The sequence below is a fragment of the Ophidiomyces ophidiicola genome (genome assembly GCF_022830035.1).
Source record: "Ophidiomyces ophidiicola strain CBS 122913 chromosome Unknown scaffold_4, whole genome shotgun sequence".
NCBI classification, from domain to species: Eukaryota; Fungi; Ascomycota; class Eurotiomycetes; order Onygenales; family Onygenaceae; genus Ophidiomyces; species Ophidiomyces ophidiicola.
In genome coordinates, this window is record NW_026054644.1 from 1,141,831 (window position 1) to 1,162,144 (window position 20,314).

A 20,314-nucleotide genomic window follows, 5' to 3' on the forward strand; every position below is an offset into this window, starting at 1 on the left:
AGTGCACAGTAAAAGTGGTCCAAAAGACCTCTTTTAAGTGGGTATCTAGAACGCATTCAAGAGTAGCTGCTCCACCACAGAGAATGTAGTAGAATATTATTAGGTTCCTATCGCTATGTCCAAAATGCTTTGGGCTTTTTGACCGCAGGAGTTCAAGAATAAGTATGATGTTTTTAGTGATTTCCATTTTCCCAGGTGTCAGATTGGCCTGCAGGTGGACTTAGCATAACCGTTGCATCGTCTTTGAGTCGGTATCTAACCCGCAACTCGAGCAAGCCCTCTCCTTAGGGAGCACTGGCAAGCTGAGAAGAGTCAAGTTAAATATGGAGTACATATTTTTCATCATAGACAAAACTCCATGTTAGAGGAGCGGCAACTGTATCTCATGTAGTCAAAATTGAGATTGAAGGGTCAACAATGAAACCGTCTCTCCACTGCCAATACTTGCTACTATCAAACCTTCTAGGCCGGTTTCAGGAAAGGCCGTCTCATGAAAGTGCCTTTTTTGGGATGTGGATATATGATGCCGTAGCATACTTCGCCTCGAGTGGCTTTTTCTAGAAATAAATGGATAGTTGGCGTCAGAATATTCGACAGCCCCTTATTGACAGAATACCTTTTAACAATGTCACAAAAGACAGACACAACAAGTGTCTTTCTTCTGAATGCCTCTGTAGCGCTTGAGCTAGCTGTATTCTTACGTCGCGAACATGTAAACTTCGTAGAGACGATCTTACTAATTCACTTCCTGTGGCAGGCTGGAATTGGCGATTTTCCATTGACTTTGTAATTGCGTCGTACTAAACAAGAACCTGCCTTGTTCGTCTTAATAATATGTAGTGGTTGAAGGGTAGGCCAGTACTTCGTACTCCGCACATACCACTCTTATGCCACCAAATATGACACGTAAGGGATTTAAAAATAGCAACCAATTTCTTCGAAATTGAAGTGCAACATCAAGATGTTCCGGGGTTAAAATATGACAGCACCAGCAGACTGGCTATGTGAGAATAAACCGGAATGCTCCTCAGTAGGTAGCGGCAAAGGAGAGTATCCCTCTGGAATAGTGGTTGATGGGGCAGAACTTCGATCTCGAATTTGGGAGCAATAAAAACTTCAGACTTTCCACATAAATTGGGCAATTACCAGTAGAGTATCGAATGAAGTTACGTTGTTTGACAGCAGCGCCGCGATTCGCAGGCTTCGCACACCAATCGGGACCGAATCTGGAAATACTCGTATAAGAGAGGTAGGCGAGAGCGAAATGGGCAGCACAGGCCTTGCGCGTATTTTGCAGCGAATCCTACGGCTCTTCGTCGCTCGATCCGAAGGATTCGTGAAAGGAAAAGCAAATAAGACTTCCCACCAAATTGGCTTGTTGGGAGCCCAACCTTCTCGTGGCATTTGGGGCTGTCTATCACAATTTTGCTTGCGTTTGATGACGAACAGGCCCGGCGAGATGGCGGCGCCCGAATCCCTGCTCGCTGCGGGCCCTCAAGCCACTCGTAAGCCGGCAGCAGGGCAAAGAAAGTTCTTAGGGGCTCCGCAGTGCATTAGCACCCGTCCATGAGTGTGGCATCGAACTAAGACTCGGCGTTGTCGACTAGTTAGCGCACCGAGGCGCAGGGGAGCTCGCTCGCAGGGATCTCGGGGGCCACTTTGGAGCTGGGTGCGTGCCAGCTGTTTGAAGATGGGGCCAGGACAGACAGAGGAGACGAAGCGTAGGAGACCACTGCAGTGTCGCGTGCGGTCGTGTGCGATTTATATAGTTAGGAGCCAGAGAGCGAGCGACGTTTGAGGATCTGCCGGTGCTGCTCACAGGAGTGCATCCCACAGACCTATCGATCGCAAATCACAGCGGCGGCCACCAGCCCACAGCCGTAACCGAGGTTTGAGGCACAGCTGAAACCGGGCGGCACAGCGTAGAAGAGGAGCCAGCTTCCGACCTGAACAGCTTCATCGCCCGGCGTCGTCTTCTTTTCGTGCATCAGACTTTCGGGTTCTCCGCATTGGATCGTTCGCGCGCGCCCTGGGCCAGCGTCCAACCAAACCTTGGGCCGCGAAAAACGCACCAAAACGCCCATGATGGAGCGCCAGGAAACTTCGTCAGAAGTAAGCAGAATGGGACCCGGAATCGCCCGAGAGCTGGCTCGACCGCCGAAAGCGCATGCACGTCGCAATAATCTCGTGCGGCGCGCGCGCGAGGGCCCCCGTTGCTCGGGGCTGTTCTGCTTAGCCGTTTCCCATCCCGCTCGCCATCCTGGAACTCGCTTCATAACTGTAAGAGCCTGGCCCCCTTCTGGGTTGCCCTAGTCGCAGTCGCTGGCGTGGACGGCTCTCCAATGCCAATCCTTAAAAGCATCGCTCGCTGCTGCTGCTTCCCAGCTCGCCCGGCTTCCCCGATTTTTGTATCTGCCCTCTCCTCGCCCTCTGCTGCCGCCCCTTCTGGTCTGCCGTCCTGTCTTCCCTCAGTATTGACAATGAGTCAATCTCTCCCTCGTTCCCAGCAGCTCCGTGCTGTCCATAACAGTCCCTGCCATGCTGCCAGTGCTTCGTGAGTCCCCTGCAGTTTTGCTGCTGCTGTGTTGCTGGAGGCTGACAGGGCGTTGCTCAACACAGAGAAGCGAACTACGACACCGCCAACCCGGGCTACATTCGCAAATACCTTCGCACATACGGCCTGACGCCTCCCCACGTTGACAGCTACGAGGTGCAGAAGACAAGATGTTGGTCAAGGGCGTGAAAAGACTGCCGTGGAGCTCAGTGCTGATAGATGGGATTTCTAGGTCTCACTCAATTAGCACTGAAGTCGACTGCCATCGATAAATTCCTGTATCTCAGCGCCATCCGCAAGAACAACGTGCATTTATTCTACCGGTTGGTAATAGACCACCTGAAGGTACGCAGTGAACGCCTCCCGGGCACTATCCGTGCATGGGGTCGGGGGTCCCGACTAACTTCTTCCAGGAACTGACGCCCTTGATCTATACTCCCGTTGTCGGAGAAGCTTGTCTGAAATGGTCGGAAATATACCAGCAGCCGGAAGGTAATCCACCCGATGCCCCGTTCAAATGGCGACAATCACATGCTAAAACGTTTTCGTCGTCCCCACAGGCATGTATATCAGCTATGAGGATCGCGGAAACATTGCTGCTGTCATTCAGAACTGGCCTCAGCCCAATGTGGAAATCACATGTATCACTGATGGGTCACGAATCTTGGGATTGGGTGACCTCGGTATCAATGGCATGGGTATTCCAATTGGCAAGCTGGCACTGTATACTGCCTGTGCTGGCATTCGACCCGAGGCTACTCTTCCTCTCACACTGGACCTGGGAACCAGCAACAAGTCGTTGAGAGAGGATCCCTTATACATGGGCAGCCGTCGAGAAAAGATTACTCCAGAGCAAGAACTGGAATTTCTCGATGAGCTGATGACGGCTCTAACGGAACGATGGCCAGGGTGAGTCATACGCCCCGCCCGAGTCAAACAAGCATACTAATACCAAGGTAACTAGTATTGTTGTCCAATTCGAAGACTTCAAGAATCCCTTCCCCGCATTGGAGCGATATCGGCACAAGTATACTTCCTTCAATGACGATATCCAAGGCACTGGTGCCGTCATCCTGGCTGGTGTAATGAACGCTGTTAAAAGGTCCGGCATTCCCCCAAGGCACCACAGAGCCGTGTTTTTGGGTGCAGGAAGTGCTGGTGTCGGCGTTGCTAAGCAGATCGTGGACTACTTCGTCAACGAGGGCATGACGGAAGATGAAGCCCGAGCTTGCTTTTACCTCGTCGACACAAAGGGTCTTGTGACAGCCGACCGTGGTGACAAGCTCGCTCCTCACAAGGTATATTTTGCACGAACAGACAACGATGGCCAACAGTTCAAAACCCTAGACGACGTCGTTGGCTATGCCAGACCTACGATGCTGATGGGGTTGTCCACCCTTGGAAGTGTCTTCACACCTGATATTCTTAGGAAGATGGGTGGTTGGAATAAACACCCAATTATCTTCCCACTGTCCAACCCCTCTGCTAACTCTGAATGCAATTTTGAGTCTGCTGTCCTTCACACCGATGGCCGCTGCCTCTTTGCATCGGGATCCCCATTCCAGCCTTTCTCCCACCGCGACAGAACTGGCGAGACGAAGACATACTATCCCGGCCAAGGTAATAACATGTATGTCTTTCCAGGCATTGGCTTGGGAACAATTCTCTCCAAGGCCGTGGAGATCACTGACTCCATGATATACGCTTCCGCCAACGCCCTCTCCAAGTCTCTCACGGCTGAAGAAATCGACCGTGGTCTTCTGTACCCCGACATCACGAGAATTAGGGAAGTCAGCGTTTCTGTTGCTCGTGGAGTCATCCGCGCTGCCCAGGATGCCAAGGTAGACCGTGAAACGGGCATTCGGTCCTTCACTGACTCGGATCTGGACGCTTGGATCAAAGCCCGAATGTACAATCCCCATGGAGAGGTGCAGTCTTTGGAAAGAGAAGTGGGCCTTCTCCTCTCTTCAATCGGGCGTCTGAGTACAAACGGAGATGCCACCAACGGGGAAGCGAATGGCGACTCTAAGCTGTGATCTGACGCTTGGCTACGTGATAGATTTCCTGTCTTGCATTCATATTCTCATACCCCATTTGTGATTTTCCTTTCTAGCCGGCATTTTTTCTTTTTTCTTTGTTGTTACACATGAGGCTTATGGACTGGTTAACACGGAGACGAGGTGGAGGGCTCTGGAGGGACAAAAGTAATAGTCATATTATGGAGCATGCCACTACTTGGGTTTAATACCATCTTGTGGACGTTTGTGATATCCCGATTTCGGCACGCATTGAAGAGGGTCGTCAACATCCAGGATCCTCGGGGAAATCATCTTGGTGCATTTCTAGCCTATAGTATTTTCTGGTGGGTTTGCCACCCTTGGTATCCTTAATAGCAATAGATTGTGTTTTGGGCTATGGGCCAATAATTGTTTCAAAACACCATACACCCTTTGCGTGAAGACCTCTCACCCCGCAACAACAACGCGTATCAACCGGCCGTCCGACCGCCCAGGCCTTCGTCCCCCTCCCCCGGTGGAGAAGAAGCTCCCAGCCCACACGTGGTGGGAATCCGGGGAGAGCTCAGTCCCTGCACGAACAAGGGCTCGAGTGCTCCGATCTCCACATGTCAGGGCGCGCAGTCTAGCCGACGGGGCCCTGGCGTGCCGGGAGGAAACGGGCGAGCTCGGTCAAGTTCCGGTGGACAAACTACTAACTACTAGCTAGCGAGAGCCGCGCCCGTCTTTTGGGTTTGTCGATCTCCCCCGACTCCCCACACGAAGCTAAGTATCCATGCCTTTGCGCCCGCCAGTTCGTGGCTGGTATGGGCGTTTTGTTTTCGTCGGTGTGGCTGGTTGGATGCCTGATTCGGAAGCGGGGGTTTGAACCCCTCACGAGGTATTTGCTTGCGACAACCAGCATCCTGATGACTGCAGGGTTGGACTGGGACCTTTGACTCCGCACTGGCATTGATTGCTTCATGTGCCTGTTGTCGGTTCCTCCCTGCCTTTGTGAGTGCGGAGTGCGGGGTAGGTATCTCTCAGCTGGCGGCCGGGTTGCTTCTGGAGACTGTTGTGGTCATCTGTATTCTCGCCATTGTGGGGAAACCCGGGTTCCCTCTCTGTTAAGAAATGGCTGGCGCAATATTAGAGTCTGGGCTGTGCGGAGTAGATCCAGGTTTTTTTTTTCAGGAGAAGCTGGAGAAGCTAGGTATATAAAAGTCTATTCTCTATATAGAAAACAGATCCTTTTAGCTTTGAATGAAACATATACAAAGGGAATTCAACATAAAATTGCCTATTGAAGGCCTCCTTGGAGGCATCGGGGTTAACTAGTCATCATACTGGGTGGTTTCAGACCACCGGCAGAACAAATGTTGCCACAGAAGAAGCAGGTTTGGGGAGGCTCAGAGAATCGGTAGGGCAATCGACTGTGACTGTCCGTACGCTTCAAAAGAGCAAAGCCGAAATTCTTCTAACCGTGGACAGTTTTTCTTCTTCCGTCGTTTCGGGGGAACTTAGATTAACTTGAACATCCATTCGTAGCCCGTCGTCCAGGTCGACGCGCTGTAAATCAACACCAAAACTCCAGTCCCTGGAGTAAATCTTCCAACATAACGCGACAATTACTATAAGCGGGCCTGATAAACATGTCTTGAAGAAAGACTCAACCCGTGACTTAGAAGTAATAGGCTGGGCGAAGGAATTAGTCTTAGCAGCTGCAAGGAACGAAGAAAGTCGGCTTTTACTCACGAATATTCCTAGATAAAAGGTCGCTATGATAGCAAGACTCGCCACGAGAAAGCCAACTCTGCTCCCCGTAACCCCGAGAGGAGACCGGTACGGAATATCCGACTCGTTTCGTCCCTGGATTTTCCAGGCTCTTCTAAATCTGATATGACTTAAACAGATGCTTGCTGAAATAATCAAGCTTGAGAGCCCCCCCAAAGCTAACAACCAAGAAAAAACAACCTCGCCGGCAGCAATCTCATTGACAAAGGCCAATAAGCCAAATAGTATCTGTAACACAATGCACCACAGCGGCCGGCCTTTGCTATCTATGTAGGCGAATATTTTCGGTGCATTTCCCGTTGACGCCAAAGCCTGTAGCGTACGGGTTGAAGCAAACGAACATGTATTTGCAACACTGAGAACCGAGATGGTGATGACGGCATTGATAACTGACGGTAACGCTTTGATGCCCGCAAGCTGGGTTGCAAGAACAAACGGACTCGCTTTTGTATTGCCCCCTTTCGCACCCAGGAGCACGGGGCTATCGCTTGGTACATTCAGTCCTATCAGCAGGATATTGACAACGTAGAAGATGACGATGCGCCATAGCACCTGTCTAGATGCTTTTGGAATTGATTTGTGTGGGTGTACTGTCTCAGCAGCCGCCAGACCGACCATTTCGGCACCCCCATACGCGAATGCAGCTGCCACAAGGACGGATACAAATCCTTTGAAGCCATTACGAAAACTTCCCGGGTCACGCCAGTATCTGCCGCCGATGTATCCCCGGTTATCTGTTGGCACGCCTCCAACATTGATTATAATGCCAAGGATAATCAGAGCTGTGCACGCGATTACTTTGATAAGAGCAAGAATAAATTCGGCTATTCAAAGTTAGTCTGCTAATATTAGGAGTGGTTAATCTCATCCAAGATCGTGATCTCACATTCTCCGTATCCTTTGATTCCAAAAAACTGGACCAGAATCAGCATTCCGAGAAAGACAGCGACCCAAACTCCAATATTGATATCAGAGCGCCAGAATTTGACTGTTATTCCCGCAGCGGTAATCTCGAACGGAAGCGTGAGAAGCCAGCCCACCGCATACTGCCATCCCAGAGCAAATCCCCTTGAGGAAGTATTAGCTTACAATACTGCAGCTAGTTCGCCGATACACACCATCCTGGGTCAATAAATCGGGATGAATATATGTAAAATGCCCCGTTTACGGGATACAACACTGCCATTTCAGCGAGAGATTGTATACAGCATAATACCATGATGCCTATGAGTATGAACCCTAGAAACTGAATACCAGCAGAATCAGTTATCGAACCGCAAAAGAATAAGAGCCGCAAAGGAGAGACTATACTAAGCTGGCAGGTCCACCTGAGCTTAGTGCTTTTCCAGACCCAATGAACAGTCCTGCACCAATGGAGCCACCTAACATACCTCGTTATCAGAGGAAAGGGATGTTTTGAAGAATGGCTTACATACCAATTGCTATCATCTGTAAATGTCTTTCCTGAAGGCCTCGCACCAACTGTGCATTCTCCTTTTCAGCATCTTCAATATGGGAGCCTCTTTGGTTGGTATTTTCGTCCCCCTCATTTTTGCTGGCGCTAGATGTCATTGTGGTGCAGGGAAGGTAAATAATTAGTTTAGAAAATTCCATTCATAAAATGAAACATGCTATCCAAGGAGGGGAATAACTTCATAAAAAGTATTTTCAAATGATTTGGGAGAGGTGGTCAATCAGAATAGAACAGTATAGCTAATCATCATGCAGCAGGGACTAGTGGATGCTGGCATAGGCATCTTGAGAAACCCCGTTTAGTTCTTGATCATTATCTGGAAGCAGTGCATTCTGGGGTTGCATGCTCTCCAGTGATACAAACTTTCTTTTCCTATTGCTAAGGGCCAAAAAAAAGGCCGGGTTGCTGGTCTGAAAATTGGAAAAAGGTTGCGGGATGGGTATGTAGTACGGTGCTCTGTCACACAGAAGGCCAGTGTTTTGTTGTTTTGGATGTTCATTCTCTGTATTAAGGCAGAGAACAGCCCAAATACTCCGTACCCAAAAAAAATAAGGGAGTAAAGATATTGCCGAGGCAAGCATTGTTCTCCATTGTGGGTATAAAATATATGGACCTAAAGAAGTCCGGCTTCTTGATTTCTAAATAGCGAGTGAGAGCAGCAGGCAAGAATTAAGGGTTGTTGTATGTTTTCAAGCCAGTTGGACATAGCAGCCTTTGGTTTAATCGTCATGTGGTGCTCTCAGATTCGGCCCGCACCTTATAAGGTATGACACCTCAGAAGATATCCAGTCACTCAATGCAACTGCATCTCCACTGAGTCTCACAGATCGCCCACCACCTGCGGAGTAACATAGTAGATAGGCTTACCTACTGAGAGCATTCACAGAATTCTGTGGGGGTTTTAGGGATAATTAACTAACTACATAGTTAAGTGCACGGGAAGTGCTGATTAAGCAGAACACCAAACCTCAGGCAGAAAGAAGCCTCGAGCTCGAGATACAATACGGAGTACAGGGTACCGATTACTCCGTAGTATCCTTTTTTCGAAATTTTATGGATGCGTGTAGTTGGGAGTGACAGTTGTTGGATTACTCTAATGGAAAGCCCTCGACACAAATATTAGATGGAATTCAATTGGCAGCCAACTAATCACGGTATGTAAAAGCACAATGTTTCAGAGAATAGACTCAAACATCCAAGCTTAATACTCCTGTGTTAATATCTTCCATAGGGACATATGCCCACCAGTACATAGAGTCTCGCCTTGATTCAGATATATGAAGTTTTGCAGTAATGTATGCCTCTACAAAAAAGAGAAATTCCGCACCCTGTGTCCAAGATTATCAGAATAAACTGTAAAAACCAGCAAGAGTGGCAAGCAGGCCCCGTTTGTGTGCAAAATATGGATAACCTCTTTTCATAACCTCATAGTAGCAGGATGGGAAACCCGTTGGAAGATTATGATGTGTTCTCTCCTCAGGGTCAAGGAAAGATACTATATTCTCAACACTAGGCAAACTGGACTCTGATGCCTTAAGGATATAATTTAGGAATAATCGTCACGGCGGCCACTAATCCCTATTTGGTTCGCGGCTACTGGTTTTTCATCATCTCTCTGCTCAACCTCAAGAGAGTTCATTTCCTCTTCTGTTTCATTGTACCGGTGGTACAACAACCAGAATATGACACCGGCAATTGCAGAGGCAACTGATAAACCAGTATACATCCACTGAATTGAACCCATTAGCATTACATTTGAGATCCCCGTAGGAAGAAGGGAAAGATATCTCTTACAACAAGCTTAGGATGCTTAGCTGTTGGCGATATTGCGATACCAAGCGCAGCGCCGAAAGCGCTTGTCAACAAAAATACCGCAGTGACAAAGGATTTCATCGAGGCGGGTGCCTTGGTAAAGGCATATTCAATTCCGGTAATACTGGCAAATATTTCAGACAATCCAATGAAAAGATAAGCTGGAGTCTGTATTGCCACATGGATATGGTTTCCTTGTTTGCCATCCTTGCTGGCCGGACACTTTTTGGGGAACTGATAACATGGCGGTGACTGGTAGATCAGATGTTGTACAATCGCAGCATACGCCATAGAAAGTGACGCCAATATGAAGCCAGTTGCAATACGGGTAACTGGTTTGAAAGGAATTCCTAATGTTTATTAGCATAGTAAAGCGACGGTAGACCACGAGGGAATTCAGTACCCATTTTTCGCAGAAAAGGATATAGCAACCTGTCGCAAATTGGAATAAAAATAATGATGGTCAACGGGTCAATATTCTGCATAATATCATTTGGAATACCATGAAGCTCCATAGTACCCGCTTGGGATATGAAATTGGTCAACATCTGCTGATAACAGACCCAGTAAATAGGAAAATACCTGGTATATTGTTAGAGGTGCACTTCTAAGTTGAGGAAGGAATTTATACACAAAAACTTTGCAGGCGACAAGCGTCCGTTTTATTTCGTCCACAAAATGATCATCCCAGGGAACAGGGGATATTCTACCTCCAACAATGGCTCTATAGGAAGGCTTTGCTGCATCGAGGTTGCCTTTGTTCTTTATACCAATCCATATAATTCTGAGTGCTTGTGGAATAACTGATCCCTTTGGCGGACGCACAACATACTGCGATCTCCCAAGAACGGCGACGGTAAATGAAATAAGGAATACGCCTGCTGGTAGTAGATACGCAGCCCAAAAACCAATATGTTTCTCTAATGATGTGGTCGCAATAGGTGAGAGAGATCCAATGTTAATACATAAATAAAATATCATATCTAAGTAAATAAAATTAGCATTGAATAGCTTCGAATGTGACCTATAAAACCTACACACTCGTTCAATAGTCCGAGCAGGATCCACAATAACACGCTCCCCAGACTTCAATTTTTTCACGAATAATTTTTTGAACTGGATTTGTTCTGCGATTAAAGGAGAAATGTTGGCTTTGATTCCACCGGTCCCAAGACCAATGATAATCATGGCAGCCACAAGGCCACCGAGCGCTGCATTATGTGTGATAGCCACAGGTAAAGATGTGCAGCACAAAACCACCAAGCCCACAATATATACTATGGAAGACAGAAGGATGGTATTGTATTTCCCCAGATATTGGTCGGCCACAATGCCACCAAGGGTAGGAGTGACATAGCACCAAAACTGGCAAAACAGAAATGTTATAATCAAGACCATATCGGGTTTCAATTGTCACCTTACCTGAAAGAAGCTTGTCAATCCAGTTGCACCGGATTGGCCAAGTCCTGGAAATATTAGTAGTACTCTTTTGATGACCACGCCACGACCTACCAATCGCACCCGGAGTTGGGCTACCGGGTTTGTAGGGGTTTTCAACGTAGTTCTACGGATATCAAGTCAAACCCTAGCACAGAACACCGAGGATGAAAAAATTACATACCTGAAAAGGTCCTGTGATTCCGTAGTATGCGAACCTTTCACACAATTCAACCAGAGCAACTAGAAACGCAGACCACGGCAAAGGTCCCGCAACGCGTCTGAGAGAATAGCATTCTTCTTCTGTAGGCTCCTTCTCTGAATCGCCCGATGTATTTTCGTCGTAATCGACCACAGGTTCGACTTTGGCTTGGCTGCCGCTGCCTGCAGGCTGGATTTCCAACTGCTCAACTGGGTTTTTATTCACACTGCCCATACTCTCTTGCTGCATATAGGACATTTTAGTATCTGATTTCGAAAGTCAATCAAGTTATTAGGGTGAAAAAGAGCTCTGATGAGAATATCTCAAAAGAGCTTGTAGATCGAGATATTACGAATAATATATTCTAATGGATCTGGGGGTGCGGGGTATAAAATAGCATTCAGAAAGTCAGAGCATATATAGAGCCTAAAACCGGAATATTAAGAACTCTCATTCTTGTGTATTTGCATCGTTTATGACCAAAACTATACTTATGCAGAGAGCCATGGTCCCGTCCTAGGCCTGTGCAGGGCAATCACCGCAGAAAAAAGAGTGACAGCTTCTTCAGATTACTGCCACTATGCGAATAACGCCAGCCAAACAAAATTGGTGCATACATGATTAGCGTGTGCTATTAGGACATGGGCATGCAGCAGGCCTCAGCAATGGGCTGGGTGTAGACGCAGCCCCGGGGAATTGAATAGAAGCTCAAAATATAGCTTAATCAATCGAAAAATCGAGACTCTTGCATTCAGTTTCGTGGGGACCTGGGGATATAACAAGGTCAGATGGCGTCAGAGGGTTGGTACCACACGTTTTAGTCGTTGGCACATATGATAAATCCGGGGCAAGCTTTATACAACCGTTGCAATTCGGCGTGGCCATTTACCATCGCCAAATTGCAAAAGTGTGTGTGAGATGCAGGTGTCAATGCAGAATCTGAAAACCATGGAACAGAGTCCGTTGAAGCTGGGCATGGCCATTTCTAGCCTTTTTGTTGTGACCAGGTTTTCTTGTCATACATAGCCAATATGGTCTCTACTTCGTAAACCAAAATAAAAAAAGTAATCAGCTCCAGATTTCTCGGAAAAGAACTTCGTGAGTAGCAAACCACAGCCGTTGTTTTACATCGCCGGATGCCCATACTTTATGAATATGTACTAATTAATGTACTTCGATCTTTGAAAGAACAGTACGGAGTAGTCCTTGAAATTAGAAAGTTGCATGGAAAGTTATTATCGTATTCTCGTCATCATGAAGTCAATTCATCAGTGCTGGACAAATGCCAAGTCCCATAACTAGGCACGTGAAGTTTTGTTTCTTGGCATAATTTTAACTATCCATCTCCACATGCTTTGAAGGAACAAGGAATACTCCGTATAAGGCAAACGAAAGACTTGGGATAGTGAGGACAGGGTCTTGAGGGTACGTCGCTTAATAAATAATACGGAAATGGACGTGTATCACCTCCTTGACCAAGCAGAAGAAGGTGAACAGTTACATTGCAGTAATGAACTCTTTTAATTGCTAACCCAAGATCGTAGACTCCCTGCATAAGTCGCGTCTCTTAAATGTCGAAGAAAAGCCTTTCAAAAGAATCACAAAACGCCTCCTTACTCCAGCTTCCATAGTGTCTACGCCTTCCTCAATTTTTCCAACGCCCCCGCCTGACTCCGCACTTGGGGATGAAGGTACTCTAGCACAACATGAAGCAAGCAGACAGAAACTTTTAGAAGAGTGGAGGCAGTATAAGGAGGACGTTACTTTGGACTTTGCGGCATTTGAGAGCAGCATAGCCAGAATCCAATTTCTATTATCAAGTAATGCGAAGGAGCGCGAACGATATGCTGCCGAAAAGCTAAGAATACTGGCCACCGCGCAGGAGGTGAAGGAAAATACGGCAAATTTGAGGAGACAATTGGAAGAAGCGCAGAAGACTCTAGCACTTCGCAAGACATATGACGAACTCGCCGAGAAGATTACCGCTAACAGGCTGCTTCGACCCCGGGAGGATCAGCTGGCAAACCTCGAAAAACTAAATACCGAGATTGCCAAGCTGGAGACGGAAAGTGGAGAATATGCGCAGACCTGGGCGGAACGTCGAGAGCAGTTTGGCAGAATAGTTGAAGAGGGAATGAATTTACGACGTTTGATTCGGGATGAAAAGGAAGAGGTGGAGAGGCGTGAAGGTATGGAGGACGGTGAAGAGGGGTATGAGGGAGATACTATCTCTAAGGGGAGATTAAGCACCGTTGGCACTCCGCAACCTGATCAAGATAGTATGACTCCGTCTCAGGCGATGGAGGATACTGCCTCGACCTCCGGAAAGATGCCAGTCGAAAAGTTAAAAGCTGCAGTGACCCCGGGTAGTACCCCCTTACGGCATGCAGTTGCCGTCTCAGAATCAAATACCGATACAAGAGATATGGAGGATGAAAGCATGGGTGACGAAGGAGAAGTAACAGGGGATGAAGCGGGAGCTGGTCTGACGACCACTACAGGCACTGATGGCCTTGTTTCATCTTTAAGACCATCAGATGAGCTGGAGGAAGGAGAGGAAGTAAATGATGAAAAGGATACCATGGATACCACATAACTACCGCTGATACTGATTTCGATACCCCAGAAAGCGACTACATCTTGAGACTCGAGTCCGCAAATACCTGGCGCTGATTAAGAGGTACCTTGAAAAACGAGGGAGTCACATTCTCGAATAGCCAATTCATCGAGTATCATTCTCATGAATAACTTTTGCAAGTGGGCTCAGGAGTAGCTCTTGCGAACTTCTGTGTTGGGAATCCTTGCCTATGTCATTAAAGTAGATATATCGGCTATGAATGTATTGAATAACGCTCAAAGGTATATTGAAACACGTCCCGTGGGAACTTCCAGCTGCAGAAAATTGCACTTATGCCGACCTCGCAAGACCAGGAATTGCCAATTTTGCCTTTTCGATCTCTTCCGAGGCCTCCTTAATTATTGACTCGGGGACATCATCTTCATTTTTAACTGCTCGCTATTTAGGAAAAAGAATATAGTCAGGATGGCTATTTTCTTAAATGGATCATTCTGATCATATTTTGGTGAACTCACTAACAACCCCTCCAATTTCTCCATTGCATTTCTAGCTACTTCCTCCATGCGAACCATTACTTTCTTCGTTTCTTCAAAAGCGGTACGCTGAGGCCATTTACAATCAGTAAAATTGGCCAGCCATGTATTTATAAGGCCATTTGAACTCTAGGAAATTAACCTACTTCTTGATTTAGCATCCACTGCGCATTTCCTTCATCTTCTGGGGACTCTTTAATGTTTTTAAGGCCTTGCTCCTTCTTCTCAATGCTGGTTTTTTGCTGTTCAAGCTCCTTGTGATAAGATGCCTCCTCCGCGACAAGTCGGCGTAGTGACAAGGTTGCTAGTGATATAGGATGGCGAGCGTTTCCTTCGATTTGAGGCATCGTACTTCTTCGTTTTATTATGGATATTGCTGGAGCCGGGTTATGGATTGATGAGAGTTACTATCAGAGAATTCGTTCACTGCACGTTCGTATTGCTTTAAATAGATGCCTTAAGATAGGTGAGGTTAGAGTTGGATGGCGATTTTTCGCTGGTCTTCATACAAATATGTAACTGTAAACTAAAAGTTGAGGAGCTGTGCCGTGTGTTATTAGTTACATGAATCATCCATCTTACAGAACGAAGAGATAAATGCGGCCACATACCTCACTACTGCAAGAAAGGTGGTGAATCTGTTGGTTCCATCATATTTCATGCCGGTCGGGCTTGAGGCACATAGCTAATCCCACCTCTTCACGTGACGGCAGGTGGGCTCCAGTCCAGGTCAATCCTTCGACGCGGCGGAGACGACATGAAGCCAGCCGCCATGAGTGAACGACTGGCCGCGTTAAACAGGGCAAGAGACAGTATTAACTATAAACTACTGATTGCCCGGGAGCTGAGCTTATGTTCCTACTTCGACACTGATGCAGAGAGCAGGGCCCCGCCGACTTTCATACAGTCCCATTTCATTTGCAATTCGTAACGCAACGTCTTTCCACTGTATAGACACCTTCACCAAACCCGTTGGCACTTTCCCCGGTGAGCCTTGGGCTTGTGGCTCCTCTGCCCGCCATCCAAGCTTGCGGTCTTGAATCTCATCGTCATGCGTATCCAGTGCCCGCACTCTCTTCCAAAACCCGACTTTTTTCGGTGCCTGAACCTTTGCAGACTGAACTGTTGTCTCGCTCTGCTGATCTGATGGTTCATATATTCTGTGTCCAGAAGTGACGAGTCTCGCCTTCATTGATGATTCCAGCTCAGCGACTACAGCAGGTTGACGGAGAAACTCCATCGCATATTCTTCGCCCCTGAGCTGGATGAGCTTTACCACCTCGTTCATGGGAAATCCGACGACTTGCGGCTCCAAAGACTCAGTATACGCGTTGCTCACGGCATCCTGGAGAGTAGACACAGTGGACGGCACCAGGACAAACGTGGTTTTGTAGAGCCCCGCTAGACCTTGTGACAGAAGAAGAGGGTCGACATACGTGCTCAGGATGGAGTTGATGCGATGGCATCGAGTGTCAGCAAGCTGCGATTGGAGAGGCATAGGGGGTGCCGAGTCGAAGCCATGTTTAGGTGTGCTGCCGGTGAAGGACGGCGAGGAGACCGATTCTTCGTACGACGGAGCCGGATCGTCCGGCAGGCCCATAGTGGAACGAGAGCTGCGCGACTATGTTCACGATATCAGGCTGTAGATGAAACCCAAGGTGCTAATAACTAGCAATGCCCTCAAGCCTTGGTCTGTCAAAAGCGGTGCTCGTAATGAGCAAAATAGCTACCATGCGCCTGCTTTTAGGCGTTCTCGAAGTCCATAGAGTTGCGACTGGCAGGGAAACTCGGTTATCTGGAAGCAGGTAGTTAGCGAGCGTTGATCCCACCAAGGCTTCAAAACACGGGGCAGTGCCGCTTTGTTCCGTATTGACCCTTGGAATGATGAGGCTCAATGAGCCTCGACTTCGCCACCACCTCACGAAGGTTTGAGGCCAAGCATCACAGTAACTAAACCCTGCATGCGCTCAGGCTATGGGGGAAGATATGCTCAGCATCAGATTATGCCCCGTGGTTATGGCTCCATATCGCAGAACTGCCTCGCACTGGGCTGTACGGAGTACTCGCTTCGGGTTGCCAATCTCGCAATGCCACCAGGGAATCCGCTTCGTGCGTAAGGTTCATTGGAAGAGGCAGTTCTACCAGGAAGTCTCTCAGAACGTGGTCAAGCCACACTGACTTCTCAGCTTCCGCAGTTTCCGAGACCGCAGGTTGTTACCTCACTCCTAGCTAGGCCTCGTGACATTCTCATGAATCACACTAACTAACCAAGGTAACGCCCAGCCGCAGAGCGAGCTACGGTTCCGCCTTGCGGCCAAAGAATCAGTCATCGAAGTCCGCCTTCATAGCTGATCTCGAAATCGCTCGTGGCACGAAGTATAAAGCTGTATCATCGCCCCTCAAGTATCTGTACCTTACCTTCCTCGACTCTCTGTTGCGCACCTAGCAAGCCCTCTCCCGTCGACTTTTATAGCAAGAGAAGCGATCCACTCGCCTTTATACTCGCCATGTGGTTAGTCCTTAGCTTTTTATAACCCCCCAAAAATTTACATTGCTGAATTAGCCGCAGGTACAACGTTTCAGAGCCTCATGAGTACTTGGTTATTACCGGAGGAGGGGTTACAGATGTGCTTATTAAAAAGACTGCTTTCGTTCTACCCTGGCAGAAAGTATGATACTACAACTTCTAAGCCGCTGTTGGCAATTGAAAATCTAACCCTTTTTTAGTGCCGGAGAATCTCTATCTCTCCCTTTGACTTCTCTCTCAACCTGCAGGCCATGACAATTGAGAAACTCCAATTCTCTCTGCCAGCAGTTTTCACGATTGGCCCAGATAACAACATTGAGGCCCTCAAAAAATATGCTCTGCTTTTGTCTGGGGAAGCCGATGGAATTGAATCCTCTGATAAAAAGCTCACTACCCGTACAAGGGGGAATCATGTGCAAGACATCGTCAAAGGCATTATCGAGGGTGAAACTCGCGTCATCGTCTCCAGTATGACTATGGAAGAGATTTTCAAGGAGAGACAGATCTTCAAGCAGCACGTCATTGATAACGTGCAGAATGAGTTGGACCAGTTTGGTCTTCGGATGTAGGCCATGGCTTCACCCCATGTTTACATCACAACCACTAATCACACTCTCGCATCACAGCTACAACGCAAACGTTAAAGAGCTCCAAGATGCCCCTGGGAGCGAATATTTCTCCTATCTTAGCCGGAAGGCACATGAAGGAGCATTAAATCAGGCAAAGATTGACGTCGCTGAAGCCCGAATGAGAGGTGAGATTGGGGAAGCTGAGAAACGCGGTAAAACCAAACAGGAGATTTCGAAGATCGATGCAGAGACGGCAGTTTTGGAAACAAAACGCCGAAGCGAAAAGGCGCAAGCAGATGCCCAACTTACCAACCGTCAGACAGAGCTTGATATGGACATTCGTCTCAAGAAGATTGCCGCCCAACGCCAGTCTGAGATGAGAGATGCTGAGTTGCAGAAGGAAGTTGAAACGAAACGTGCGGAAACCGAACTCGAGAGGCTGAGAGCCACAGATGTCACAAAAAGCAAAGTTGCCAAAGAATCGGCCCAACAAGACGCCGATGCTAGCTACTATACCCAGACCAGGAATGCAGACGCGCAGCTCTATGAGAACAAGATGAAAGCCGACGCCCAATGTTAGTTCCCCTACCCTCCTCTTATATGCCATGTTGTATAGTGCTTAAATTACTGACCTGAATCTCAGTCTACCGCGAGACAAAAATTGCAGAAGCGGCATTCGTCGCCAGGCAGAAAGAAGCAGAAGGCATGATGGAGATGGCCAAGGCATACGGTGCAATGGCGGATGCCTTCGGCGGTCCCCAAGGGCTCTTACAGTACATGATGATCCAGAACAACACCTATGAGAAACTCGCGAATGCAAATGCCCACGCCGTCCGTGGCATGGAGCCAAAGATTACAGTCTGGAATACCGGTATGCTTAAAATTCATCCACATATATGTGTACTTGCGACCTAATGCATATTTATTAGGTGCTGCCGATGCCTCTCAAGACAGTACTGCTCCCATTCGAAACCTGATGCAGAGCCTACCACCGCTCTTTTCCACGATCCACGATCAAACCGGTATTGCCCCACCCAATTGGTTGGTCCAGATGCCGCAGGGACAGAAGCAGAATGCCGCCGAACCTATTAAGAACGACATCACACCCAAGGTGCAAACGGCCAACGCTAACTAGATAACAACTAATTAAGTATCATTAAAGATGCTTTCATCTTATCTCAATATGTATTTCCTTGCTCCGTACAGATACCCTCATTTTCATAATACGACGCTTTGTTTTTTGATATGACTTGGTTACCTATGTTGAATGGCGATTTAATGTATTGGTCTCCTTTATACTTTTATTAGCATAGCTATTTATCTTAGAACCAGCTCCTTTTCCGATTTCACTTGCGACTTCGGTATTCATTGCTGACAGCTTAGCTTACAAAATCCATAATGACGTCGGTGTGGATTCAACAAGGATCCGGCGCGCGATGCGGGGAAAGCTCATGGTTAAATAGAGTACAAAGGCGCTAAAACCCAGTGGATTTTTTAAGAGTCGATAGACAGTTAGGCAAGTAAATGCCAGCGAGTATGGACCAGGAAGCAGACTTATCAATACCCAGCAAGTCACCCCTTCAGAGCTTCGCACCTATAATAGCCTCGCTGAGCGTATGGATGTTTTGTAAGATGTCTGTGCCTCCCACGCGCAAGCATCCCCAATTCTGACCACTATTTTTATAGCACAGCCATTTTAGGGAATCCTGGACTACACTCTACGATGCTTGTATCTCCGGCCAACAGCCGAAATCCCTTTCTCTTCTTCGATTTCTCCGGGACGGCCTCGACCTCTGTGCAATTCTAGAGGCTCACCACTCTATTGAAGAGTAGCACATATTTCCATGCCTAGCGCAGCGCATGCCCGCGTTTTGTAAGAAGCTAGATCTCATTAATCAGCATAGGCAGATCCATACCGGGTTGGAAAAACCGGCGGCTTACTTGGAACAGTGCAAGGGAAGGGTGAGAAAACTGGAGCTGGATGAGTTGAAAAGAGTGATGGAACGAGTTTGGAGAGGTGCTTTGGAGACATCTGGACGAGGAAGTGAGGGAGCTTGGGGCAGAAAAAATGAGGAGATCCTGGAACGTGGAAGAAATAAAAAGCATCCCTATGTAAAAGTTGCAGCTGTTGCCGTCGGTAGCATCAGCATTACAGCAGAATTTCAACTTCAAAATATATATTGCACAATGCGGCCAAAGGCAGTTATTAATACTAACAAAGAGGAATTAGTATGTTGCGTTGTAGTTTTTTAAACTAGGTAGTCCGATACCCAGTTCGAAGGTGACAAAGGATTCAAAAAAGCTGCTTTCTAGGTCAGAAGTCCTATTCATTAAGATCGAAAATTTATATGGAAGCGTAAATTTAAAGCTGTCTCTAAAACATACTTCATAGAATCTTTTACCTCGCATGTTTCCAACCTCGAAATTGACGATATGCGGGGATAGCCACGATCTTCACTGCTCTAAATATAACTTGGGTCGTAATGGTAGTAGAATTGGTCTAAGAGCGCAGTTTAAAAAAATATGTGGCTCGGTAGAGATATTTTAGGTGAAAGTCCATCAAGCTAACTTGGGCCAAAGTAAGGTTGTCCAATATATTGACTATGAAAAAAATGACCAAGCAACCAAGCCACTGTAATAAATTATCTTTCTACCAATATAGGCAGGCGCCCACAAGGCCGATACTAAAAAATCAGGTGTGTCAATGCCGATTTTGCATCTACTTTGGCAGATGTAATCCGACAAAGCGTTCTCCAGCGAGCTTCTAGGGTAAAGTGTCCCTGAAAGAAATCACAGCGGGCCAGACTTCTTGAATAGAGAACAGTAAGCTAAAGGCCTAG

At 47.4% G+C, this 20,314-nt stretch overlaps 7 protein-coding genes across 7 annotated transcripts; 3 read left to right on the top strand and 4 right to left on the bottom strand.

Moving 5' to 3' along the window:
- Positions 1 to 2,480: 2,480 nt before the first annotated feature.
- LOZ57_001827 (uncharacterized protein) lies at positions 2,481 to 4,590 on the top strand (the record flags this gene model as incomplete). Its single annotated transcript, XM_049250909.1, has 6 exons — positions 2,481 to 2,554; positions 2,620 to 2,726; positions 2,787 to 2,899; positions 2,968 to 3,046; positions 3,115 to 3,463; positions 3,519 to 4,590. 6 exons carry the CDS (start codon positions 2,481 to 2,483, stop codon positions 4,588 to 4,590), a joined length of 1,794 nt encoding a protein of 597 aa, XP_049110493.1.
- Positions 4,591 to 6,000: 1,410 nt separating this feature from the next.
- On the bottom strand, positions 6,001 to 7,914 carry LOZ57_001828 (uncharacterized protein; the record flags this gene model as incomplete). Its single annotated transcript, XM_049250910.1, has 5 exons — positions 6,001 to 7,166; positions 7,229 to 7,410; positions 7,461 to 7,588; positions 7,654 to 7,724; positions 7,779 to 7,914. 5 exons carry the CDS (start codon positions 7,912 to 7,914, stop codon positions 6,001 to 6,003), a joined length of 1,683 nt encoding a protein of 560 aa, XP_049110494.1.
- Positions 7,915 to 9,362: 1,448 nt separating this feature from the next.
- On the bottom strand, positions 9,363 to 11,525 carry PTR2_1 (peptide transporter ptr2; the record flags this gene model as incomplete). The annotated part of the gene is made up of 8 exons (XM_049250911.1): positions 9,363 to 9,545; positions 9,611 to 9,978; positions 10,032 to 10,210; positions 10,260 to 10,611; positions 10,666 to 10,993; positions 11,051 to 11,094; positions 11,141 to 11,192; positions 11,250 to 11,525. 8 exons carry the CDS (start codon positions 11,523 to 11,525, stop codon positions 9,363 to 9,365), a joined length of 1,782 nt encoding a protein of 593 aa, XP_049110495.1.
- A 1,194-nt stretch (positions 11,526 to 12,719) lies between these two features.
- Positions 12,720 to 13,863, top strand: LOZ57_001830 (uncharacterized protein; the record flags this gene model as incomplete). The annotated part of the gene is made up of 2 exons (XM_049250912.1): positions 12,720 to 12,756; positions 12,812 to 13,863. The coding sequence occupies 2 exons, from the start codon at positions 12,720 to 12,722 to the stop codon at positions 13,861 to 13,863; spliced, it is 1,089 nt and encodes a 362-aa protein (XP_049110496.1).
- Positions 13,864 to 14,175: 312 nt separating this feature from the next.
- RBL2 (tubulin folding cofactor A) lies at positions 14,176 to 14,725 on the bottom strand (the record flags this gene model as incomplete). Its single annotated transcript, XM_049250913.1, has 3 exons — positions 14,176 to 14,283; positions 14,361 to 14,447; positions 14,525 to 14,725. 3 exons carry the CDS (start codon positions 14,723 to 14,725, stop codon positions 14,176 to 14,178), a joined length of 396 nt encoding a protein of 131 aa, XP_049110497.1.
- Positions 14,726 to 15,228: 503 nt separating this feature from the next.
- Positions 15,229 to 15,978, bottom strand: LOZ57_001832 (uncharacterized protein; the record flags this gene model as incomplete). Its single annotated transcript, XM_049250914.1, has 1 exon — positions 15,229 to 15,978. The coding sequence occupies one exon, from the start codon at positions 15,976 to 15,978 to the stop codon at positions 15,229 to 15,231; it is 750 nt and encodes a 249-aa protein (XP_049110498.1).
- Positions 15,979 to 17,156: 1,178 nt separating this feature from the next.
- Positions 17,157 to 18,609, top strand: LOZ57_001833 (uncharacterized protein; the record flags this gene model as incomplete). The annotated part of the gene is made up of 4 exons (XM_049250915.1): positions 17,157 to 17,470; positions 17,532 to 18,049; positions 18,118 to 18,345; positions 18,404 to 18,609. The coding sequence occupies 4 exons, from the start codon at positions 17,157 to 17,159 to the stop codon at positions 18,607 to 18,609; spliced, it is 1,266 nt and encodes a 421-aa protein (XP_049110499.1).
- Between the last annotated feature and the right edge of the window lie 1,705 nt (positions 18,610 to 20,314).